The sequence below is a fragment of the Saccostrea echinata genome, unplaced genomic scaffold (assembly GCF_033153115.1).
Source record: "Saccostrea echinata isolate AGI-Se365-2 ecotype Australia unplaced genomic scaffold, CSIRO_AGI_Sech_v1 ptg000056l, whole genome shotgun sequence".
NCBI classification, from domain to species: domain Eukaryota; kingdom Metazoa; phylum Mollusca; class Bivalvia; order Ostreida; family Ostreidae; genus Saccostrea; species Saccostrea echinata.
In genome coordinates, this window is record NW_026889805.1 from 21903554 (window position 1) to 21930821 (window position 27268).

The 27268-nt window shown below is 35.4% G+C and overlaps 2 protein-coding genes across 2 annotated transcripts; one reads left to right on the top strand and one right to left on the bottom strand.

Annotated features, from left to right (window-relative positions):
* Positions 1-28: 28 nt before the first annotated feature.
* Positions 29-18064, bottom strand: LOC133173954 (temptin-like). Its single transcript, XM_061309017.1, has 5 exons — positions 17826-18064; positions 17523-17673; positions 16800-16873; positions 385-535; positions 29-123 (listed from the first exon to the last, which is right to left on the bottom strand). The coding sequence occupies exons 1-5, from the start codon at positions 17997-17999 to the stop codon at positions 29-31; spliced, it is 645 nt and encodes a 214-aa protein (XP_061165001.1). The 5' UTR covers positions 18000-18064.
* Positions 18065-18925: 861 nt separating this feature from the next.
* LOC133173823 (proton channel OtopLc-like) lies at positions 18926-26283 on the top strand. Its single transcript, XM_061308872.1, has 6 exons — positions 18926-19635; positions 21701-21821; positions 23440-23782; positions 23897-24057; positions 24484-24640; positions 24747-26283. Exons 1-6 carry the CDS (start codon positions 19400-19402, stop codon positions 25625-25627), a joined length of 1899 nt encoding a protein of 632 aa, XP_061164856.1. The 5' UTR covers positions 18926-19399; the 3' UTR covers positions 25628-26283.
* Positions 26284-27268: the final 985 nt, after the last annotated feature.

Here is a 27268-nt window from a genome sequence, read left to right on the forward strand (position 1 = left end):
GGGTATACATTACATATAGTTAGATAAATTACAGATTTAGAGTCAGCAGATTCACACTTCGCTGACTTCCACACGTGAAATTTTGTTTGCTACAAGCATGCGATCCAACGGGTTCACAAATACCTGTTTTTAACATCCAGAATGTTAGTTCCAATAAATACATGTACATGAATCATTAGGACGGTGACATTTTAGTAAAATCTTTAAAAGTCTTATCATGATTTTCTTTCTTTCTTATTTTTTTTCGGCATTGTGTACAGGTGTATATAATTAAAATCATATTAAAGTTAAGGAAACTGTTGTTTTCACATTTATTAAAATTTTAGGCAATTTTAAACTAAAAATTGAATTTACAACAATAAAGACAGAAAATTTTGTATTTACCGGGCTGCCCCGTCGGCCTGGCAGCGGGTGCGTCGCCGACAATCCATTGGCAGGCTGGGTCACCAAGCTCCTCCCCATTCGTCTTACCGTCACCATCTGAGTCTTTCATACAGAGATCACGTGTCCAAAGATGGCCAGCTGCCGAAAAGTCCTACAAAGTGTACCGAACATTTTACACATCATTATATTTTTCAAATCCTTTCATTCCAGATACAATAAAAGCCCTTATTATTAATCCTTAAACATTTTCTACGCTCTGGCCTACGTCCTGTGTTCTAGGATTTTACTTTTATTTTTGCAGAGAAGTCTACACTACGAGAGGGACTTGAATGTTGTTTTTCAAACTTTTAAAATCTTCTTTTTTTACCAAAATATTACTGGCAGAGCAAATTATGCCTGTTGTCAACCTGAGACAACTCAAGTTTGTCTTAGATTACCCTACGTATAAATTCTATGACAACATGTGTTGATTCATCTTGCGTATGATTTAAATAATGTTATGAAAAAGTTGATCCAAAATCTGAGACAGAAAATATTCCTTTTTTCGAGCGGTTCGTAAGTGCTCAGATATGAACAGACATTCACACGTCTTTAAAATAAATGTTTGTTTTTTGGTGTGTTTTTTGTTTTGTTTTGTTTGTTTGTTTTGTTTTTGTTCAGATTCCTTGAAATAACCTAATTATTTCATTAATTAATGAAATAATTATTTATTAATTAATACTATTTTCACATAGCATGGACATTGTCAAACTAGGGAAGTATTGTTATAAATTTATAGTAAAATATCACCCAAACGGATTAATATTTTATAGGTTTATTGAACTATACATGAAGCTTTTGTGTATTCGTTTGTCATACTCATGCATACTTCCATTCTAATAAATAATGTTCACACAAAATTCTATAAAAATGACACCATTAAAGAAAAATGACATCATTCAAGAAAATAGTACTGAACAGCTTTATAAAAAAAAGTGAAAATTTTGAAAATAAGAGACAAATGTCCTTTCTGACATATTTCATTTTGTCAAATAAAATCTGCAACATGGACCCAACCCTTACCCCGCGTACAACAACTTCCACGGACATTGTCAGTGCCAACAGTGCTCACCATTTTATTGAGGGTGTTCCTTTCTAAAACACGAGGACGTGTTTTCCCGGAGGCCGAAGGATATTATCACCGAGCAAAATTAACGTTTTTGAAATAAATAACTCTTTAAACATATTTTACTAAATTTGGACATTTATCTGTTAAATTCTCTATCTATTATCATTGTGTGTATATTATTTAGTTGATTGAATCTCATTCTCTTTGAAACAGGATTAAGACATTCCAATTGACTTTAAGTGACGTGTCAAAAGAATTGATACTCGTTAGGTGTAAATGCCTCAGGACCTGTTAGTCTAATATCAATAACTTTGTTTATATAATTATTTAGCAATGTCTTTTATGTCCATTCCATCAAAGAAACACACCTGTCTATCAATTAACTCAGCTAGTGTCATAATTCAATTATTGTTTACTCTCTATCTTACAAAAAGCTATGTCCATTATACCTTCTTCAGTTTGGAGGCCCGATGCTCTACCGGCCACATCCAACTCGGTTAAGACTTGTAAGCTATTATTGAAATTTATGTTGATTGTTATTCACCATCGTCTATAATAAATTCGGAAACTTAATTTTACCAGTTCTTGGACTTTATATTGGAAGACCATAAGGAATACGGCACCTTTCTCGTTTGCATTGTATTACGGCCCCACAGCGCCGCTACTTTTTACCCGCCAACATTCCTTCTTCCCCGTTTACGCTAAACAACGGATATAGTCCAGGAATTACTTTTATAACTTTATAACCAAAATCTAACTGGTTATAATTGGTGGAGAATCCGGGTATCCGAAACCCGGATGAACCATATTGTGGAGTTGAAAGAAAATACAGCCTTTCACCGATATAACTTAAGAAAGTACAGCAAAATGCCTGCTCCATCTAATGCTTCAGCACCGGAGAACTCCGACACCATCGAGGAAGATTACAACCAGGAAGAAGTGAGTTCGTTACAGAGAGAGTTACGAAGTCAACAGGAGGAGATACAACGTCTCCAAGACCGCAGAAACCGAGAGTTAGACGAAAAAGAAGAAGAAATTGAATCCCTAAGGAGACAGTTGAGGGAAGTGTCAACCAGACAACCCCCAATCCCACTCACTTTTGATCCACCCTCTTCTTTAACCAACAGGAATTATCCAACCAACTCTCAGGGAAGCTCATCTTTTCCCAAAGTTAGACTTGAAAAATTCAATGGGAAGGTGTCTGTGGTACAATGGTGGTACAAGTTCATAACCTTTATTAACCTCCAAAAGCTCACAGAGGAAGTCGCCATCAACACCCTCCCCTTTTATCTGGAAGGGGCTGCCGAAAGCTGGTTCTACGCTTTGGACCGCACGGTAAAATCGTCACTAGAGTCTATTCGCAGGGCCTTACATAATCGATTCCAGCCGTCCTCAAGACATAATTTACAACTGATGGATGTTAAACAAAAGGACCAAGAAAGTGTAGAGGACTTTATACACCGAGTGACTAGTATGACCAATGACCGAAGTGTAGACCAGGACTGGCTAATTACAGTCATAATTAATGGACTGAAGCCAGACATAAGTGCGGATGTGGTAAAGGATGACCCTCATTCTTTAGAACAACTGAGGAACTGTGCATGCCGAGCCGAACTTGCCAACAAAATCAGACAGAAAACCTCATCAGTGCAGGACTCAACCAATTTAGCCTTGCTGAATGCTCTACAGGAAGTGAGGACTGACATAAACGCCATACAGGAGTCAGTGAACGATGCCCAATTTTCTCAGCAGGCCCCACCGAGAGAGTCCCAGCCATGGAGGAATAATGGTGGACCCCGTAGGCCTTACCAACAAGGAAATGGTGGAAACCGCTTTCAACAGGGAAATGGTGGAAACCGCTTTCAACAGGGAAATGGTGGCTATCAGCATTCCCAACGGCAGGCTAGACAGGAGACACAATATCAGGGACCCAGATCCAGACATCCTCAGAATAGGCCAAGCAATGGGAGAGGTTCCTGTCACAACTGTTCTGGTGAGTTATGCGATTCTTTCAATTGCAATGCTAAAAAGGTTAATATGTCAAGCTGTTATTTTTGTGGTAAATTGGGTCATTTTAAGAAAACTTGCTCTTCTTACGCACAGCACTTACAGCAACGTTCACGCATAGTAACACACTCAAAATACCACAAGCACACTTCCTCGTTTCAAAACAGTAAACAATAGGGGTGCGCGCCTGTCTTTAGAAAACATTCTAGAGATGGGCACCATGACAACCAGCCACAAGTCAATCTAGTGGCACACATGACAAAGAACACAATTCCACTGCAAGTCGGTGGAAGAAAAACTAGTGCTTTAGTGGATTCTGGTGCTTCTGTTACAATTATGAATTTAGAGTTCTTTAGAAAGACTATTTATGCTCATGATAGGTTGACATCACCTGATTTCCGATCAGTTAAGGGTGCTAGTGGCAAATTGTTACCTGTGGCAGGTAAGTTAGAGATGAAGTTAGATATCAATGGTCAGGATTATAACTTCTCAGTTCATGTGGTAGATGGTTTACACCATGCTTTCATTTTAGGAGTAGATTTCTTGTGTGCAAACAACACAACTCTTAGGTTTTCTGAGACCAATACACTACACATTCCTGATCACAATGGTGATGCAAATGTTTGTTCAATTTCGACCAACAATGGGTATGCCCGTGTAAAATGTGCTATGAAAATTCCCCAAAGGTGTGAAATTAATGTCCCTGTACATATTTCAAGACAAAAATTAGGTGAGCAAGTACTGTTAGAACCTCATGAAGAGTTGCAATCTTTACAATTATCTGGTGCTAAATGCTTGGTAAGTATCAGAGATGATGTGGTTATGAGGTTGATTAATCCTACATTTGAGGATGTGTACTTACCAAAGAATTTTGTAGTAGCTAATGTGTGTGAGGTGCAAACTCGAGAAGTGTATGCCTTAGAAAATGAGACAATGAGTATCAGTGCGTTGAATCCAGACAATTCCAAAGGTCAAAAACCAAGTGAAATTGCATTTGATTTAGAGAATTCCGATTTAGATCCAAATCAAAAAGAGGTTTTACTGAAATTTTTAGCAAAACATCGAAGTAACTTTGCTGTTGACCTCAGTGAACTGGGAAGGACAAGTGCTTACAAACATAAAATTGAAATAAAACCAAATTCAAAGCCTGTTCGCCAACAGTTTTACAGAACATCATCTCAAGCTTCAAAAGAAATTCAAAAACAAATTTCAGAAATGTTAAATCATGGTATTATACAACCATCAAATTCAGAATGGCATTCGCCAGTGGTTTTAGTAAAGAAAAAGAATGGTCAATTTCGGTTTGCTTGTGATTATCGTGCTTTAAACAAAATTACAGTACCCATGTCCTTCCCACTTCCCCATTTGGAAAGTGTTTTTGATGCTATAGGTGAGGCACGAGCAAACTATTTTACTAATTTAGATCTCATGTCTGGATTCTGGCAAATGGAACTGGATGAGGAAAGTAGAGAGAAAGCAGCTTTCATAACAAGAGAAGGAGTGTATGAGTGGAAACGTATGCCATTTGGCCTTACTAATTCCCCCATTTCATTTCAAACACTTATGTCAAATGTGCTGAGAGGGTTAAATTGGAAATCGGTACTTGTCTACGTGGATGATATTTTAATCTTTTCGCGATCCTTTGATGAACATCTGCAACACTTAGAACAAGTGTTTGATCGTCTGAGAGAGGCAAATTTGAAACTGCAGCCATCAAAATGTCACTTTGCCGTCAAAGAAGTTAAGTTCTTAGGGCACATTATATCACGTAAGGGAGTACAAGTAGACCCTGCCAAGACCCGTGCAGTCAGTGAGTTTCCCATTCCCAAGACACAGAAACAGGTACGTAGCTTTCTGGGTATGGCAAACTATTATCGGAAATTTATCCAAGATTTTGCTAAAATTGCTACCCCACTTAATGCCTTGTTATGTAAAGAGAGAAAATTTCAATGGTCTGAATCTTGCCAAAATGCCTTTGATACCCTCAAAGACAAGTTATTATCTGCCCCAATTTTGTCATACCCAGACACATCTAGATCTTTCATACTGACATGTGACGCCTCTGACAATGCCATTGGGTATGTGTTGGGCCAAGTAGATGATGATAATCGAGAATATGTAGTATCCTATGGAGGTAAGTCTCTCAGTCAAGATCAGAGGAAGTTCAATACTACCGAAAAGGAATGCTTGGCAGTGCTGGAAGGCATTGCCGCATTTCGACCTTATCTGGTACACAGTAGGTTTACAGTAATTACTGATCACAAAGCACTTGTTTGGCTGCAAACAGCCAAACACACTGGTCGTTTAGAAAGATGGGCTCTCCAGCTACAAGAATACAACTTCCAAATCATACACAGACCAGGTAAGAGCAATTTAGTAGCAGATGCTCTCAGTAGACGAGAATATCAACCTGGGGTAAGACAAGCAACAAGTATTGTCAGAATTTCAGCAGAAAAGGGCTCGAACAACTCACTGGAGGAGGAAAAAGCAGAGATAGTACAGTTAGAAGTAAGTGACACCCAAGTCAGATCCGTGGGTATCCAAACCTCAAATATTAATTTCTCAGACACAGAGAGTGAAGATGAGGGAGACGAACACCCAGAAAAGTTGCCAAGTATAAATTCAGTCAGTATTCAAACAGAGAATCTTCCAGATACATTAGTGGATGAACAGGATTCCCTAGAAGAAGCTTGTTGTGTAGAGGTAAGTTTCACATATGCAAATGAGGAACCCGAGACCTTAGCTATAGAGGAGGAGGATGAACCTGAAGAACATCAGCAGATTCCTCTGGATGTAGCAACTATTGGACAACTCCAATCCCAGTGCCAAGATTTTCAAGATATTTATACATATCTTAAAGATGGAACATTGCCAGCAGAAGTCAAAACGAGAGATGCAGTGATAGCAGAAGCCAAACATTATAGCATGGTAGGGGATGTGTTGTATCACTGGTTTCAGAAAAGATGTCGTAAACCTCAAGGAGAATTCAACTTTATCAAGCAAATTGCATTACCTCGAGTGCTTAGAAAAGATGCATTATTGTCTTATCATGACAGTCTGGCAGGAGGAGGACATCTAGGCATTGAAAAGGTAAGGACCGCTATCTACCGCAAATACTATTGGCCGCGTATGCATAGTGACATCATCGAATACGTGAAATCTTGTGATCGCTGTCAACGCGCAAAACGTGACTACAATCCGTCAAAACCTCCAATGAACCCTCTCCCAATGGTGCACAAATTTGATCGATGGCACATTGATATTTTGGGTCCCCTTTACAAAACAAAAGAGGGACATGAACACATTTTACTCTGTGTAGATTCATACACTAGATGGGTGGAAGGTTTCCCTATGAGAACTCAAACAGCAGAGGAAACTGCAAATGTACTGTTCAGAGAAATTTTCTCTCGATTTGGTGCTCCAAAAGTTCTTGTTTCAGACAGAGGCACAAATTTCATGTCTAAATTGGTAAAGGCATTATGTGAAATTTTTGAAATTACTAAACATCAAACTTCAGCTTATCATCCAAAAACAAATGGCTTAGTGGAAAGACAAAACAGTACACTTGCACAATCCTTGAGGGCATATTGTGGGAAAGCTCAAAATGATTGGCCAAAATTAATTGCAAGTATTTTAATGGCTTACAGAAAAGCACCCTCAATGCATTCCACAGAGTTCTCCCCCTTCTTTTTAATGTTTGGGGAAGAAATGCGCCTCCCATATGATGTTGCGCTAGAACCACTTGAAAACATGAGTAGGGACACAAAAGCCTACATCAATGAGTTTCTAGAAAATCTTAAAGTCCATGACGAAATTGCTAAAGAGAACATAAAATGGCATCAAGAGCAAAACAAAACTAGGCATGACTTAAATGTGAAAATCCCAGATTTCAAACTTGGCGATCAAGTACTGATAAAAATTAACAAGGTTCCAAAGGGGTTATCTAGCAAACTGTATGATAAATCTGAGGGACCTTATGAAATTGTTGAAATTGGTCCCAACTTCACTTATAAACTGAAGAGAAAATCGGACAACAAACTTCACATGTCAATGATGAATGCATCAAACTTAAAACATTACTATGATGAAGATGAAAGACCAAACTTTGAGCAACCCGAGCAACAAATTCAGATTCAGAATGGTCAAGGTCAGGATCCAGTTGATCCACCCCAAGGTCGACAGAATGATGACACTGTACAAAATGATCAAGGTCAATCTCAAAATGACACAGATGCAAATACAGGTAATGATCAAGGTGAAGGAACAGTTGTTCCAAATGATGCAAACATTGACCAAGGTCAAGGGAATGAAGATGAATCAGACTTGTTAGATGAAGAAATACATGATCCACATAGAAAATGGAAATTTAAAAAGTTTCTAAGGGGCAGATTTAAAAATGGAAGAAGAGAAATAAGAGTAGAGTGGGAGGATGGTTCCAAAACATGGGAACCTGATCACTGTTTTGATGATGAAGTTATGGAACTCATAAACAAAAAGTTCACAAATTAGGAACAATTAGGAAAACTTGTTTTAAGAGAAAATATTAAGAAGTACTAACATTTAACAAAGGAAATCATTAAGAAAAATATTTATGCCAAAACATTTGTGTACTGCATAAAGTATGTTAATGCCAAAGCTTAAAGCACCTGCATTATTAAAGAAAAAAAGGTTGATTAGAGGTGAAAAGTTAGATAAAGAAAGTCTGAATGGAAAACTCATAAATTAGCAAGGGTAATAGAGTGAATTTGTCTCATTTTTATTTCTAAATGTTTTAGATATGTATTTGCAAGTTATTATGGGTTATTGCATTTGGTCAACAGTAAAATCCCCTTATAAATGGCTAGCCATTCATTTTTGTTTAGTTAAAATTCAGAAATTTCACTTACCATTTAACACCTTAAATTTTACACATAAATAAAGAAAAAGAATTATTGCTGTGGTATGGTCAGATAATCAATGTAGTTAACTCTGCAGTTTTTTATAGTGCTAGAAAACACGAATAACGATCGGTTCTTGTTTTCATGACAAATGTACCACAACCTTAAATTTTTTTCTATAAATATATTTGTAGGAAAATTTGGGGGATTCCACAATACCATGTTCCTTGTGTTAGCAGTAATGACTGTGATAACCATTCCAGCCCAAGCTAGACCTGAGAAAACTGAAGACAAAATCGTACAGAGAATCAATTATGGGGTAGTTTTTAAAGAACAATCAAGCATTATTTTATCTCAGGAGTATTGGCTCCATACCTTTCATGTGAAACTTCCAAAAAGAATTCATGTATCTAGAATACCTTTTTGCAATGTTCATACTTTTCGACAAGGATGTGTTTTGTTAAACAATCTTGCAAATTTTGTCCAGGGATTACATAAAGAAACCTTAATTCATTTCAATGAAACCATGCGCCAAATCAAAACTTTAGTTCCTCAAACAAACATTTTAAAACAAGGTAGACAACTCCGAGCTTTACTTCCATTTATTGGGTCACTCTCAAAAAGTATTTTTGGCACCGCAACTATAGATGATGTCAATATTTTAGCTGGACACATCAATGCATTAAATAGGAAAACAGAAAATATTGCAAAAGCACTGCAACAACATGGATCTCATTTGTCATCTTTCATTACTGTAAGCAATCACAGAATGGACAACTTAGCTGCTGGTATTAAAGAAAATTCAGAGTACATTTCAAAAATTGCAACTGCTTTTAATAACAAATTATATGATTTGGAAAAATCTTTTGTTAATGTGTCAAAAATTCTAATGTCACAAGTTAACAGAGCTACTCTTTTGAGAACCCAGTTTGATAAACTGTCAGCTGCAGTCCAGAGTTTATTAGAAGGAAAGATAACTCCATTTTTAATTCCAAAATTTTTAATCACCAGAGCCATTTCCAATATCAATTTCAAACTTAGAAAATCATACAAGAATTTTTATTTAATTCATACAGATTATTCATTTTATTATTCTCATGGAAAATTTTTGTATGCAAGGGATAAATCATCATTATTCATTACTGTGAAATTTCCCATCTCAACACAGAAACAACCTTTACAATTGTTCAAGGTCATTAGTTTACCTGTTCCTACCTCAACCAATGTAACCTCAGACATGCATGCTACACAGCTCCTGTCCACACCAGATTATTTTGCAATCACAAGTCACCATGATTATTTTGTCTCGTTATCAGCAGAAGATTTAGTTAATTGTGATCATGGACCCACCATACTATGTAATTCCAATAGGGCCTTGACCCCTATAACTGAACCTGATTGTACAATGGCTTTATACTCAAATGATGTTAAACAAGTTCAAAAATTGTGTGACTTTAGATTTATTCCTTCTTTACTGAAAGCAAACATTTTTGAAATCACATCAACCTCAGTTTTGTTGTATAATACACCAACTTTGGTCTTAGATTGTCCAAAGGAACAAAAAGTTTTAAAGGGATGTGCTTTTTGCATCATTCATATTCCTTGTAGATGCTCATTGTCAACCCAATCTCTGTTTTATGCACCAAGATTAGTGGATTGTTACAACTCTTCTTCAAATTTTTCAGTGATCCATCCTGTAAATTTGGCCTTATTACAAGAATTTTTTGATGATTCTAAATTAGAACATGTGTTTGGGGACAGTTTATTTCCTACACCAATAAATATGTCCATTCCTGAACTGAAATTTTATAATCATTCCTTAAATGAGATATTAGTAAATGATCAAAAAGCCCATTTAAGTTTAAAGAAAATTGCTAAAGCAGCCAAAAAGGATGAGAAAATTTTCAAAACTCTGGCAGAACCTTTAATAGATGGCAAAATTGATATTCAAGATGATTGGTTAGGTACTTCCAACATTTTAACATATGTAGCTTTAAGTATTGCAGCACTGTGTTTAGGATTTTGTATTGTGTTGGTCTTGAAATTCAGAAAACTGTCAACATCACTTTTAGTTCTACAACAAGTACAAAATGCCACATCTGACAAAGTCCCTTCTTTCATTTATGAAAAACTTGAAACTTCAACTCCTAATCCAACAGACATAAGCTCAACTTGGTTTTCAGAATTTACTTGGATTCATGCATCAGTTATTTTAAGTACAGTTGTACTGGTCATCTTGGGACTTCTCTTATACTGGATGTACAAATCAAAGTCATGCAAAGGATCCATTTTGGCACTAGAATTAACTACAGGTGGTGATTGTGTTATGGTGTTTATAACTAGATTGTCCTTGTGTCCTTCATATTACACTATTTCAACACCTCAAATTGCAGATATTTCAATTACTCCTTTTCCATCATGCAAATTATTAGCTACGTGGACAAATTTCAAAGTCACTGACACTCGAACCAACATGACCATTACCATTCCATCAACCATTACCATCAACCCATTTACCCACCATAAACTCAAAAGAATTTTAAAACAACCATTCAGTGCCTATGTCATCTTATTACACAACAATTATGCTTTCCATCTAAATAACCCACACAAAAACATGCTGGTTACCCTTTAAATGACCCAGTGCAGAAAAGATTAACAATATTTTCAATTCCTTTTGTATGGTTTTAATTTTTTTCTATGTTCCGTTGTCAACATTGCATTGAATCGCACAACTCAATAATTTTTTTTTTCTTTTTCCATTTATTGTATGAATTCTTATTACAGGGACCTCATTGGTTTTTTTTACTCTTTAATATTGGATGACTATTTTATGATATTTGTTTGTTCATTTTTCCCACTTATAAGTAATAAAGTATTGAAAAATCTCAGGGATTCAAAATGAACACATATATGGGTATCAATATTGCCTTTATGTATATACATGTATATATATATTTTTTTTTATATAAATATTTTTTTATCCATAGGTTTAATTGTAGTTTTTAAACATGTGATATATTGCATAAAACAAAAAACAAAAAAAGAAGAAAAACAATGTATTAATTTTTTTGTCGAGGGTATGTAATTGATGCCTTGGATATCTTTCAAATTAAATATTTTTCATTATCCATGAGGAAAATTTGAGCTTTCAGGGACGAAAGCAATGGTAGCAAGGGGGAAAATAGTCATGTTGCAGATTTTATTTGACAAAATGAAATATGTCAGAAAGGACAGTTATGATTAAAGATAAAATTTCACTTTGAATTTTAGTCAATTAATATTTCAATTTGGGTTAAGATTAATGTATGTGGATATTTTAACATAACATTTTGGGTATTCTCGTTTTATAGGAATTATATAGTAAAGTCTTTATTTTATTTCCTGTTACAATTTCAGATATATGTATAGAAATTTGGTAATAGTATTTTATTTGATGAAAAAGAAGGAATGTCTTTGAAGAAAAAAATAAGTACAGGTAATTGTCTAAAATAAATAATATGTGTTACTCAGAAGATTTGGCATGAGGGATTAGTAAACTGTTTAAGCCTTTAGCCATACAATTATGTAATTTTGCTGGAAAAAGAGAACAGCAGTAATTTGTAGATAGGTGATGTGCTTTTTTTGTATATTTATTTATGGGTTCTTTTATCTTTTTTATCTAGTGTCAAAAACACTATCAAACGAAGTAGAATCCATTAACCTATTGTTAGGGGATTAACTTGTTAAGTGGCAGGTCAAATACTCAGGTAATGGTCAGTTCATGTCATGTGATTTTTCAAAATACGATATTTTGGCTATTATTGATACAAATTAACAAAGAAAAACTAATTTGATTGGACAAAATAATTCACGGCAAGCGTGGGTCTCCGAATGGAATTGTGCCCGCAACTCGGCCATTCTATTCGGAGACGTGAATAAAGTAACATCGTTTTTAATTTGATCCACGCTTTGCTTTTCCTTATTACAGGTATGGTAAAAATGTTTTATTTGGTTAAGTTATTTTTCTAGAATTTATAAAGAAAAGATTAATTAATTATTTATTAACATTTGCAATTAATTTCTGGAGTTTACAAAAATTTGAGCTTTAGTTTACAAAATTTGAGCTTTCATTAAAATAGAAATCTATTATAAAAGTATTATATTGAGATCAGGGCATTTATATTTGATGTGTGTTCTTATGATTTTTCTTGTATTTTGGTAGCTGTAGTCCTATGTAGAGTGTAGTTTTATAGTTAGACACGTTTTACTTTTTATCGGTTTTATACCGGAAATATAATGCCTTTCTTTGTTTGGCTCTATTATTATTATCAAACTCTCCAGTCGAGGGAGGTAAATTTAAATGTATCCAGTGTAAACAAAAGTACGAGCTTTAGTATTTCAGTTGGAAATTACATTGTCTAGATTTTTTATTATATAGAGTGAGTCTTTTTAATATTGTTTAATCACTCTATGAGTCACCAGATGTTAGGTAGGTTAAGGCACACTTGTTTGTAATGCTACGAGCAACTCATAATGATTTATTTTATTGTGCCTGGTGACTTTTTGTTGTGCATTCTATTCGGAGACGTGAATAAAGTAACATCGTTTTTAATTTGATCCACGCTTTGCTTTTCCTTATTACAGTGCACCCAAACCTAATCTGGACCTGGTGGCTGAAAAGCAGAATCATTATAAATAAGGGTCTCTCACAAGCGAGCGAGCTAGACAAATTCCCAAGATAAGTGCGGTCACCCAATAGGGCGACACGACACAAACCTGTTTTTCTCATCTGAATATTTTTTTTTTTTAAAAATCTGTCAATATGTGAACATATAAATATTCAAATTATCGAGCAAAAATGTCGTTTACAGTCTTTCATATATATATTCGGTAACATTTTGCAATAACGGTAATAAACATAAACGTTCGTAAAAGAACATAACTGGGGGAAAAGTCTTACTTTTCCGAACTGATTTTTCTCCTGAGTGTGATGGAAAGGATCCATGTGACCGACAGCTACCCAGACACCATCAGCACAGGGGTTGGGTACCATAAAGCCGTTAGGGAACATACCCCTGTAGAATGGGGCTGCCACAATAAAGGGGACAAGTGCAAAAAGTAGAACAACCTTCATGTTCCAAGATAAAGTTACTAATAATCCACCAATGTCCAGTTGAATTAAGACGGGGTGATAAAAGCTGGGAGAAAACGATATGACATTGTCAGACTGTCCAGCAGATGGTCAATTTCCAGTGTCAAGATCCCAAGATGCCAGTGTTAAGAGTTTTTTTTTTTGAGGGGGGGGGTTGTTTGGTTTGGTTATATTTATTTAATGGAATAATTATTTGAGCTGTAGCAGTCTCGTTAGATTTGTACAAGCACTTTGCAAAGAAATCTCTGGTAAAACTGTGTCATCCATGTCTATTCCCTCTTTATTTATCAATAAAATCCTTTCTTTGGTTGTTAGTACGGGAATTAATGTCGCAGCTGTTGCAGAAAAAAATACAAAACCCGCGGAAGCGGGTTATGTGAATTTTTTCTGCAATAGCTGTGACGTTAATTCCCGTACTAACAAAGAAAGAAAGACATTTTATTGTTTATATTTATATCTTTATTAAAAAAAAAACAGTCAAAGTAAATTAAATATTATAGGTGTGTATGTCATTATATGCATATTTGATGGAACAATCGTTGCTTAAGAAATCTATGCAGGTGGCTTGCTTAGTGTTGTTTATGGACTGATTAACGGCAATAGTTTTTATAAGAAATAAAGGAAATAATATTCAGTGGATGTAAATATACATGTACTGTCATCAAAACTCGTGCTCATTTATTTTTAGATGAAAGTCAGATATGATTGGTAATCAGAATGAGCACTTGGGTTTTGGAATTTTCATTTTAGAGACCTAAACGGGTGTGCTTTAAGGTCCATTGGTCATCTGTTAAGGGAGATAACTCTAACTGGGAGGAATTACTGTCATTCTTTTATAAAATTGTCAAGAAAAATGTCTTTTCTGTCAAAATTTTTCCAACAAGGCATACTAGCTAAGCTTGTGTGTATTTTAAATATGAATCGTAATTTTTTTTTTATCATTAGCGTTTATTAAGGTCTGACGACACGTTCGTTCCTTGAATATCTGTTTTTGTATTCCATTGTAATATACCAAAAATATTTATAAATATCACTATCTCATTTCTAAACTATTTTCAAAATGTCTGAAAAATATGTAAACCAAAAACCGTTCCAGTATAGAATTATTCAGGAAATGTCTGACCTTAAAACAAAATTTTATAAGAGTAAACAGAGGGGTTATTCCCAGAAACTGTAAATTCCGAGTTGATATTTTCCCAATAAGTGACTATAGCTAGGTAAGGCAGCAGTTCTCTTCCAAGATAATCGTCAGCCTTGCCTTGACTAATCTTGTATAGAGACTGGGGACTAGTCACTCGTCGAAAAAGTATTTCCTAAACAGTAAACAGGTTAATGGGTACGTTTATTCCAAAGTATTTACAGCTTTACCGATGAATAGAATTCATGAATATAAAAAAGGATCCAGTTTGAAACTGCAAACAAGTTGTGTCTGTACCCCACACTGTCCCTCGTGATAATTAAATCCTATTGTTATACCTTTAAAAATTGACCAAAAAAATTCTAACATTTCCAATTTTTTACTGAATGGTCATTAAAAAATCGATATTTGACCGCAAAGTGAGATATTCGACCTGTCGATGAAATATTGGACCGTTTACGTCACACTGTGGGCGGGATCAGCTAAATCTTGTTTGCATTCGTTGGTGTTCGACAGTGACAGAATTGACCGAGTTTTATCGCAGTGCGAGTAAGGAAATTTACATAATCGAAGCCAGCACAAGATACATGTATGTAAAAAAAAAATAAAAAAAATAAGTAAAAGGTATAACAAAAAATTATCGACTGTGTTCCCGGACAAAATGCGTTTTGTCGACCCCTCGAACCAAACTGTTTGCCTGAGGCCGTTTGGTTCTTGGGTTCGACAAAACGCATGTTGTACTCGAACCCAGTCAATAAATGTATATTATTCACCTTGATTCTCAACATGACCAAACTTCTCCATTGTAATACTGAAATATTCGATCCAAGGTTAAGGTAGGAAACAAACTGAGATGAGCAAAAAAAACAAAACAAAACAAAACCAAAAAAAAAAAAAAAAAACAACAACAACAAAAAAAAATCAATCAATTCAATTAAAAATAGATATACTATTTTTCTGTTTTTTGTTTCTTTGTGTTATCGATCTGTGTCAGGTATTACTTAGTGTCCCTTCTACTACACAAACCAGAATCGTGGAAGGGAATTGATCACTATAGGAACCCGTGGTTTGCAATAACTTGAAATACATGTACAAGCCTTGTCCTCTTTAGGAACATTTAAAGGGTAAATGTCATAAAATTATTTTTATTAAAATCATAATTTTTAGTTGTCGAAATATTAATATAGTTAAGGAAATTAATGAACGATCATTAAGTTTTGCATCGCAAACTATACCTTGAGTCATAAAATAAATAAAAATGCATCATTTCAATTCAAAATCAAATTTTTTATCATTAAACATTTTGTGAATCGGAGCCATATACTATAGTTGAGAGTTGTTTTTTTGTATATAAAAACGCATGTTAACTAAAGTGTTGAGCTGTTTGTCATAGTTTACAAGTCGTGAAACTATAATGATCAAGATTTGTATTAGTAGATTTACTAAATTATGGCTTTTGTAGTTAAATATAGTTAACATAAATGAAACATTAAATTTTAGATTAGAGATTTTAAAATAAAGATTAATGTCTTTACTTGCAGATTATCTATTTGTAACACATTATTGTTAATTTACCACACAAAATTGAGTTAAAAAATTGCCGCCGCTGACAGCTTGTATTGCTTTAATCTAAACTCCATAAACTATAGCTTGCGATTGATGCATGCCTGTGTCCCTTTGAGAGTCTGACTTTCCATCCACCTATTAAGAGACATTGGGTCATAGGACTGTCAAGACTAACCTGCGCCTGTTGTAACATTGTTGTTTTCCGAGCCTTTCAACTCTTAGTACGTACAGCACGCATGTTGCCACAGCTTGACTACACTGTAAATACAGTTGAACTTCGGTATCTACAACACGGATATCTCGAATACCATGGATATGTCAAAGTGATTGGGAAGTCCTAACCAAGTATTCGGATTTCCTTAAGAATTTTACCCTCGATATCTCGAACCCTCAGATATCTCAAAGTTTTTTCTCGGTCCCATCGAGTTCGAGATAACGAGGTTTGACTGTAATGATATTCTTCCATCAAGAAGAAAAGGATCTTCCCGCAATATTAGTCTAAAAAGAAGGTGAGAAATATTAATACTATTTCTTATATCCTAATACTTTATTGGAGATATTTAGAGTGTCATTTTATTTTCCTACACATTGACTACCATGACAACCACATCTGAAAGCTTGGCCACTGCAAGCAGTTGATCCAACTGGCTCACAAATGCCTGTAAATAGAATAACAAATTATTCATTGTTCCTATACAGAATTCGTTTGATGTGTTTGTTTTATTTACTCTTTTATTTGCTTTTTGTTCTTTTTTGTTCTTTATTGTTGTTTGTTTTTATTTGTTCTAATAAGTAGAAATACTAATAAAGGATACCAACTATACTTTCAATGTATATAGTGGCCTTTTTTTCGCCCGTTTATATTTTTTGTTTTTCATAAACATCTCTACATTAAGGTTATATACACGTATGGGAACTGACGCATGTGGGGAATATATATTATAATATATTACGTTAAATATATAGTTAAAAATCATTCTCATTACATACTTTGGATTGCATGAGTGCTTTCAATTTTAAGCAGATTGCAATATGTTGTTTAGATTTAACTGCACGTCTACTGTTTTTTGTAATATTAATGAAAAAACGAAGACAATTTTGTATTTATCCATAGAGTTTTCATTTTCTTCTACATTTTACACTACTTATCCCATGTTTTTTCAGCAAATTGAAACAAGGTTGTTGTTTTTTTCATACTTCAGTTATACATTTACTCGAGCAAATATTAATGACTGCAATTGTATTATTCATACATAGTTTCTGACTTTAAAATTATGTGATAAATCAGCCCTGAGACAGGTGCCCTACCTGGGTGTCCTGAGGCGGTGCCCGCAGGTCTGTCTCCGGGTGTCCAGTTACAGGCAGGGTCACCCAACTCCTCCCCGTTTGTTCTCCCATCCCCATCAGAGTCAGTTTTACACAGTGCCTCGGTCCACACGTGGCCAGCGGCTGAAAAATCCTGTCGAAGAAGTGAATAAGAGAAATGTTAAATATATATTAGAATTAGTTCCTGCAGAATTCCAATCCTAATAAAGTTCAAACTTCTCTCATTTACTTAACAAAATGTGCCCTAACTAATGTTATATCATTATACGAGGCCAGTATTCTTACTTTTCCGAACTGATTTTTGGCTACTGTGTGATGATGCGGATCAAAGTGCCCTACGGCTTCCCAGGTATCAGCAGCACATGGGTTAGGGACTGAGTATCCATTGGGAAATAAGTCCCTGTAGTTAGGGAAAGCAGCGGCGACGGTAACTAATGCTGAGAGTAGCAGAACCTTCATGGTGATGATCGAGAATTGAACTGACCCTTAAATTCCTACTGGACAAAGTGGACACAATGGACGATTACAAGGGTTTATATAATATCGTCACAATCTGCACTCGTCCAACTATCTGAAGTCTCAGAATTTGATAAACACAGTTATCATATATCTTTATTAAGTTTAATTTTAACCTTGACATTTGAACACTTTCTCCTGTCACCTACTCGGTTCTGAATAGTCAGCTAGCAACTTAAAAATTATATATCCAAACTATTAATAAAAACCAAACATTGTCTTTGATTTTTTTTTTTACCTTAGATTGCCATTCTAACAGAACTGACTGAAAATAATAAAGTCAAATGGAATCCTATAAATTGTCCACAACATTGCTTTCGCAAATCACTGTCTTGCCTTGACCGTTGCACTCAATACTTTTAAATTTGCTTCTTAAATTCTTAAAGCAGTTGTGAAATTGAAATCGGAAGTAACATTTGGTATTCTCTATATTGCGTCCACAACACTGGTAAGGGCGCACGGACACACAGACGTGTAAAACACCTCATCTCACAATTTTGATACAAAGGGACACCAATTCCTTTTCCCATTTAATCATGGAATTTTCAATAAAGCACATTTTATATGCCAAATTTTATATTACTGAATACACGAATATCATTAAATATATCTTAAAAATTGAGAAGATCGAGACTACAAGAAATCAATCAAGGATCTTTATACTTAATTAAAGCAATAGCTTACATTGTAAAACAAAAACAAGTGTAGAGACATTTCAATCAGTAAATGAAAATGCCTATGTAGTAGCTGCAAATGGTCGATAAGACGGGGGAATATATACAATATGTAGCTTATTACTGTATGATCAGTAAAACTGGACTTTAGTCGTTTCCATTCTGTCTTTTATTAATTGTATCCAAAAGTATAAGTAAAGCATCAATCAAGGAATGAGTTTCGGTATTTTGCTTACATTATCTTCTGAAGCTCACATTAGACCCCGGAGCTTTTTATCTTTTGCTTAGGGATTCTCTCATCTTCGTCACGTGCCAGAGGTAAGCGATCGAGCAGCCGACAGTAACGTTGTCTGTATCATTGTTTATTCATAAAAATTCTTCGAAAATATCTACTACAGAATTATTGCAGAACCGCAATTGATAAACGATTGACCTTTGTCTTGAATGTGGAAACCATCTAAATCAGTGTTTTATATACTATTTTTTTACGATCTGGCAAGCAGAACCACACTGGGTACGCTACCTCTCTCAGCTGGCATCTGGTAGCGATTTATTTAAACCGTTAGAGCATCATTTCCGAAAATATTTCAAAGTGGGGGCTTTTATGCTTTGTGTTGCGTATAGTGGTTGCAGTTTAAAAGATTGACAACGGAGGCGCTTTTGAATATTATGCTGCGTCGTTCTGGCGTTTACATCGTGAACGAACCACAACGCGTAGACGACATAGAGGAGGGGAAAACGACAGAGGAAGATACAGAAAGTGAGACCAAAACCAATATGGAAGAGGAAGGGAAAACAGTAGATGACATGGCCGGAAACACAGACACTTTACCGGTGGATACTTCAACGCCTCTTCACGAAGCTAAACCTAAGAAAAAGAAGCAGAGAGTGCCACCTGTATACAGGTATGGTTTTACTATAACTGTTTCCTATTTAGAATTTTGTTTCAAAAATCTTTTAAATATGTTGAAATATATATTTATTCCTATGCATGTGTGCATGTGCTGTTAACTGGAAGCCATACAACATAGTGAGAATTTTTTAAAAAAAAAAAATGAAGGGAGAAAAAAAAAAACGAAATGAGGGCATTAAAATTCCATAACGACGGATATTTCTCACCGGAATATTTTACTACATAAAGATGCCAAGCTAGAAAACCGTGTTGTATCACTGACCCAAATCTCGGCAGATGCGAAGCCACAAAAAAGTGATAACAAGAAATTCACATCTCAACTTAGCGTTATTGGCAACGTTAATTCCAAAACAGATGTGAAGCAACGCTTAACCTTTAATTAACATTTATAAATTAGGAATACATGGCTTTAATAGGTATCATGGGGCGATTTACAAGAAGAAAGTATTTGCTTAAGCCAAAGAACCGAAAAGAAAGATTTGTAGAATGTGTAGAAAGATTTGTGGAAAGAAGTGTAGAATGATTTGGGAAACTCGTATTTTTTTAATAAACTGACACATTATGGTATCGCCTGGGTTTGCCTGCACTTTCACAGATAATTCCCAATGCTTCATGTGAAACCAATTTCACTAGCCGTGATAATGATGCATTTCCCTCCCACAATCTCATTCATAATAGGAAACCCCAAACCTTAGATTATGCAGAGGAAATACTATTTTGTTAATAAACAGATGCGAGCTGTAAATCAAAAATAAAAACACAGTATGTCACGGTGGAAACTGCAAACAGATTCCTAGTACAGTAGCTGACTTGCAACCCTTGCTGTCATTCAGTAACATTATCTACAAGTCTTCTGTTTAACTTTTACTTTTTGTGCTTGTTGAAGATTGAACATCTTAAGGTTAATCGGTATTCCAGTGAGCTTCATTTATCCTTTGGTTCGAAGAATATTGGTCTTCTGGGTTTGGCTACTAGTATCTCATGATTTTTTTTTCAATGTACAGCTTGATTTTTTATTTGTATCCTATTTATTCTCTTCTATAATTTATTATACCACGTTTTTCATGTAATCTCATCAACAATTTTAACAGAAATTTAAAATTTGCTATGGCAACATAAAAAATTGTTATTTGGTACAGATAGCAGATCATGCGGTAACGACTGGTCGCTGTAGGGCCAAATTCGTGGCTAATGACTGATAATCTATCAACGAACTACACAGTAGATAAGGAAATATTATCTCTGTAAGTTACGAAAATATATCCCGCGTACAAACCTCGATGAATTTCCCATCTGACAGCTCTTTGCTAGTGGTGCGTGCGCAGCAAGAGACTTCCTTTGAAGCTTAGCAGGTGATTAAAAAAAATCAAAAACTTAAGACCTGACCAAATTTTTAATCAGTTTAAGAAAGACGTGCAATAGCGCGTGATGAGCTTTGATAGAGTTGTGTCCCAATATTCTGTTCGGAGGCTTATCTTGGCTACTTCCGATTGACCTGATAGCTAAATTATTTTCTAGATTAACTAAAAGAATAATTTTATAACAAACTCTGATGTTTTAAAAAGAATCCGTTAGATATAAACACTTTTATGTTATGTTGATTGATGTCATTTACCTTGATTTCAAATACATGTATACTTGATTGATTTGTCAATTTTTGTAAACTTTGGTAGTCATCCCAATGGTCCTAATAAGAGATCTTTGCATGCAATTTCTTAATGTTAGTGTTTATAAATTCACGTAATGTTCAATTTTCTATGGAAAACTTTGCATAAATCTAATAAATAGGCTAAGCAATTTTAACCTAATTTGTGCCTTAACTATATGCAGTGTATCTGGTCTCTATGACCCAATTTCATTGTCCAATGACTGTCGTAGTTATACTAGAGGAAACGCCAACTTTCTTGGAAACAGAAAGATAAATCCTAATGCAAAAGATTTGAGCACACTGTCATCATTGGTAATTAATTAAATGCCCCATACGAGAACCTATTCAACTTGAGAGAGAAAAACAGATCTTGCATGTCTTAAGGATTGACCTGAATTTCTATTGACAGGTCTGCCCTTGTGAAGTTGGTGTGTGGTATCTATGCACTGATCATCGTGGTGCTTGGAGTGGTGTTTGCGGTGGCGACCTCGCTAACGGCAGTAGAGAGGGTACACCAATACTACTTAGAGGTAGGTCTCTATTAGATTATATACTAGTATCAGGTACACCAATACTATTTAGAGGTAGGTCTCTATTAGAGTATATACTAGTATCAGGTACACCAATACTATTTAGAGGTAGGTCTCTATTAGATTATATACTAGTATCAGGTACACCAATACTACTTAGAGGTAGGTCTCTATTAGATTATATACTAGTATCAGGTACACCAATACTACTTAGAGGTAGGTCTCTATTAGATTATATACTAATATCAGGTACACCAATACTACTTAGAGGTAGGTCTCTATTAGATTATATACTAGTATCAGGTACACCAATACTACTTAGAGGTAGGTCTCTATTAGATTATATACTAGTATCAGGTACACCAATACTATTTAGAGGTTAGTCTCTATTAGATTATATACTAGTATCAGGTTCACCAATACTACTTAGAGGTAGGTCTCTATTAGATTATATACTAGTATCAGGTACACCAATACTATTTAGAGGTAGGTCTCTATTAGATTATATACTAGTATCAGGTACACCAATACTATTTAGAGGTAGGTCTCTATTAGATTATATACTAGTATCAGGTACACCAATACTACTTAGAGGTAGGTCTCTATTAGATTATATACTAGTATCAGGTACACCAATACTATTTAGAGGTTAGTCTCTATTAGAGTATATACTAGTATCAGGTACACCAATACTACTTAGAGGTAGGTCTCTATTAGATTATATACTAGTATCAGGTACACCAATACTATTTAGAGGTTAGTCTCTATTAGAGTATATACTAGTATCAGGTACACCAATATTACTAAAGGTATGTCTCCAATACTCTCCATCCATCTTCGCTAGCCGAGGGTTTCTGATTCGCTACTCTCCTCGCAAACTTTAAGTTTTTGAGAGGAGAGTAGCGGATAAGAAACCCTTGGTTAGAGAAGATGATCTCCATCAAGTTAAATATCAGGAACACCAATACCACTTAGAGGTAGGTCTCAATCAGATTATATATCAGGAAGAAGCTGTCAGAGAAAGATAATATAGATGTGAATGAAATGTTTCCTTAGATACCATCTTAAACATCAGTTGCAGTGGCTGGTCAAACATAGATTTTTTCTTCATATCAAATACTCTTTTAAAATGCTTTCATATTTTCATCTTCTTAGGTCTTCTGCATCTACCTTTGATCATTTGGTAGCTTGTGAACACTCAAACTAGCCACATACAATTTACATTGAGCTGATATACATACTGTATAATTAGGTTCTAAAAAACTTTTTTGAGCTTATTATAAGGGTTGAATACCTTTATTATCATTTTGGTCGACATAGCAGTGAAAACCACTTTTTACGAAATCACACGACATGTTTAACCTCCGTACAAACTCAAATGAGCAGACATTACATAATTTTGTCAGCATGAAACAATTATGGAAATCTTCCTCTGTAAATGAGCACATCCCTTCTACATTATATCGATAATTTTATGTGTTTTCTTCTCGGAGAAAATAATATATATTTACATTTTTATATGAAATATATACTTTTTTTTACCCCTAGTTCTTTACATTTTTACCATAGATAATTCGTAGATTGCGTTTAACTAAGAGTTGAATACTTTGTATTACAGGTGTTTTTGGTTTATCTCTACGCTACATCACTGGGAGTTCTATTCTATTTCTTGCTCTGTCTCCTTAGTGGCGTCAAAGTCAAGAACAATTTCTATGAAAACCATGTTCGCGTTTCGATCAGAAACGATGGTAGCGTCAATATGTCTCCCACTGCGTCACCACTTCCGATTCGCTCGTCGCCTGACGACAAGACACCACTGGACCAGGAAAAGAAGGAATCAAACGCTGAACAGGTTTCCCTTGCCGCCATTAGCTACCAAAGTCACCTTGAACTTCCACCTCCGGGTGGGGTCGCCCATGTCGGAGAGGGAATAAACTTTTATTTGCGTCTTGGCGCATTAGGTAATTTGTGAAATTTGGAAACTTATAGACTAATTAGAATCATTTGGAAACCTTTCTATATATTGCTCTGGGTTTTAGTCATATTTTCAACAATAAATTCTTAATTTTTTTCAGCGTTTGCCTTTGGTAGTGTTTCTTTGGATGGACTCCATATTGCTACTTACTTTGAAACTATTACAACAGAAACATGCGAAAGCGAAATCTTCATTCTCGTCTATGTTATGCATCTGTTGTTTACATTTGTACAGACATTCTTCATTTTCAAGAACCACAAGGTAACAGTTTTTGTACGGAAATATGTAGTCTTAGAATAGGACGATTTTCCCGACTACTGGACCTCTGAATTGCTGGAGGGGGAGGGGGGTAATGATATTGAGAAAAGGGTATTATCAGAAACACTGAAGAATCTATGCTCAGCAAACAATTTTTTCTGAGCTTTGTTTGTCTGAAAACCAAATTTTCCTCACGTGCTAAAACTCTACATTTCATAGCGACTTAAAATCTTTTCAGCACATATCATTGAATATTTCTATAAAACTAAGAATAATCCCAATTCCTACGAGCCTGATGATAGTTTATTTACAAGATACTTAGACAAACAGATTATGGTGTATTTAGACAAACCAGTTGTTGAATGAGGTTTATTCATTATACACCGAGCCTTTATATCTATTTTACATTTATATATTTATACTCCACAGCTGGTTATAAATAAGCAAAAGCCATTCGTTCGTTTTGGAATGATGCATCTGATGGCAACCAATATTTGTGTTCTCATCGTTACGGCGGTGACGGAAACCAACGAGGATTATCGACAGCAAAACTACATTGTCAACAATGTGACGACGTCGTTTGAAGGTATCAAAAACTCATCTTTTTTTCTTTTTAAATTAAAAAAAAGAGATGAATTATATGACAGAAAGGGTAGTATCGGGTAATACTTAAAGTTTTTTTTTCTTTTAAGGGACAAAAAGCTGTTACGAGGAAGTCACACTGGCAAGGTCAGCTTCACCCTATTTATTTCCTTGCACTATCATCTACAGTATCATCGGGGCTGGCATTATCTATCGTCTTTATCAGTACATCGGGGTCCGTGTCAAGCAGAGGTGGCCTAGCCACACTTCATTCACAAGTTCGGCTCCAACGGGTGCTTCTGCCATTGACTGTGACAAGGCAAACAAGGGTCTATTCCTTGGCTTACTTGTTGCTGTCTTCACTCTTATAGCTATCGCCACATTTTTTGTCTTCGAAAGCCGGCTTCAGGACATGTTCACCGCCGTCAAGGTTTTGTTTACCACAGAAATAGTCCTCATGTTCATCACTGGTCTCGGGATTGCTTGGGGTTACATTAGATTGTCCAAACTGAAGTTTATCCCGTCACAGTTTCTCTCCGTAGACTCTGTGTTGTTGCTTGTTGCACTTGCTGGCTCCTACATTTACCTTTGTTTTAAGCTTATCGCAGTCTCTACGTCTTTACAAGGAAACATCGCTGGGATCTTGTCGCTTATCACCACGATATTCGCAATTTGCCAGATAACCGAACAAACAGTGTTTATATTGGATGGTTTGTGCAGATGTGCCGAAAATGACGATCAAATGATGCAGAAGCCTGGAAGAGCGGTGGTTACATTTCTTCTCGTTTGCAATTTGGCACTCTGGGTTGTGAGTATGTTTGAATTGAAGAAAACAAGAGTTGTTCGATTACACGAGGATTTTTACGGTATTCTAGCTTGGAACGTCATCACTCATCTCTGTGTGCCTCTAATTATATTCTTCCGTTTTCATTCTGCAATTTGTCTGTCAAAAATTTGGTACAATGCATACCAGAAGGAAAAAACAACTTAAAACTTAATAGAAAGGGTTAATGGAGGAGGGCAGCAATAGCACACAATGCAAATTCCATGAAAAGGGGCACAGACTTGATGGTGACCAACACCAATAAAAAAACCCAAAGATTATTCACGCAGGGAAATATCAAAAACCATGTTGGTATCATGGATTCGCTCTCAGAAACCAAAATGACATAGCTTTAAGGGAAATGCACTCATTTTCATGTTGAAAACACAAAATGTCATAGAGTTTGTTGACATCAGACTTTACAGTTGATATCTCTTGAGACAAAAAACTACATGGACCATGATGGGAAGAACATATATAATTCATAGAGTACACTACATGCCCGTAATTAGATTTTTTAGCAGTATATTTATCATAGTGTACATAACTCTGCATGATGACATTGTATACCGTAGACAGTTAATGTAAACCACATTACACCAATTGTACAAATTATTCCGACCCGGCGCGCCAATTTGTTGCATGTATTTATAAACATCAAGAGTACAGTGGGATTCTGGATAGACACAAGATGCGCTCGTTGTGAGATTCTGGTGCATTATTACATTATCATAAAGTGATGAAGGAGTCATTTTATACTTTTTGTACTTTATTTATACTGTATTTTTATCTTGCAGAAATAAAATAACCTCGATAAACATTTATTATGACTTTCATTAAGTGGACTTAAGAAGATGGGGGCTCTTATCCGGTTAAAAAGCTTGTAAATGAAAAAGGTGAAAATAACGAACAGTGATCGATCTCAAAAAATATAAACAATACAGATCTGTGAAGATGTCATAAAACACGCACCCCTGGAAATTCAGAGGTGGGATCAGGTGCCCAGGAGGAGTAAGCATCCCCTATTGACCGGTCACACCCGCCGTGAGTCCTATGTATTGCTCAGTCAGAAGGAACATTCCATAGTCAAATTTAGTATTTAACAAAAAGGCCTGACAATTGGTATGAAATACGTCAGTCAAAATACTACCCAGTGATAGGTTTTATTTGCTAACAAGGTCATTATAACGACCATAGAATGCTGAAATTGTTGAAATCCCAGTAATACCAACTTATCTGTCAGTAGCCTGCCTTGGTTTAAAAATCGATCGTACTCGGAGCATGCTCTTGAGTATGGAATAAACTGGGAGATGTCAAATGATATTGCAAGTCGTTACTATATCATACACGATCAAGCAGTTTAGGGGAAAGCTGCTAAGAAATATTGCATGACATTGTCTTTCCGTTCCAAATGCTGAAAATATTTCTTCATCATTTAATAAATTCAAGCTAATCTTGCCGATTTCCTATAAATAGTATATCAGGTGTATTGATCATCGTTAGCTTAATTCAGTGGTATATTAGTACTTTTTTATAACACCAAAAACATTAGCAAAATTTTAAGGCTGGTGCGATACTCATTCTGCAATACGATACATATTACGATTCAAGTATAAAGCGGTACGGCATGTGTCTTGTTCATGGCGGGTGTGGTCGGTCTCATAACATGCCTTTACTGTAACATTTTATACCTCGGTACGCCTTTAGTGTATACTCACTGTATAGCGTACTTCGGTACACTCGGTTTAGTGTATGGTATACTTTATGGTACACCTTTAGTGTATAGTATATTTCGGTATACCTCCATTG

Excerpts from the sequence above, each read along its gene's own strand:
- LOC133173954 (XM_061309017.1), bottom strand. The coding sequence starts at position 17,999 with ATGAAGGTTCTGCTACTCTCAGCATTAGTTACCGTCGCCGCTGCTTTC. Across the intron at positions 536-16,799 it reads GTTGTCATGGTAGTCAATGT|GACTTTTCGGCAGCTGGCCA; the intron begins GTAGGAAAATAA and ends TACACTTTGTAG. Across the intron at positions 124-384 it reads CAGGCCGACGGGGCAGCCCG|GTATTTGTGAACCCGTTGGA; the intron begins GTAAATACAAAA and ends TGTTAAAAACAG.
- LOC133173823 (XM_061308872.1), top strand. The coding sequence starts at position 19,400 with ATGCTGCGTCGTTCTGGCGTTTACATCGTGAACGAACCACAACGCGTA. Across the intron at positions 21,822-23,439 it reads TACACCAATACTACTTAGAG|GTGTTTTTGGTTTATCTCTA; the intron begins GTAGGTCTCTAT and ends TTTGTATTACAG. Across the intron at positions 24,641-24,746 it reads TGTGACGACGTCGTTTGAAG|GGACAAAAAGCTGTTACGAG; the intron begins GTATCAAAAACT and ends TTTTCTTTTAAG.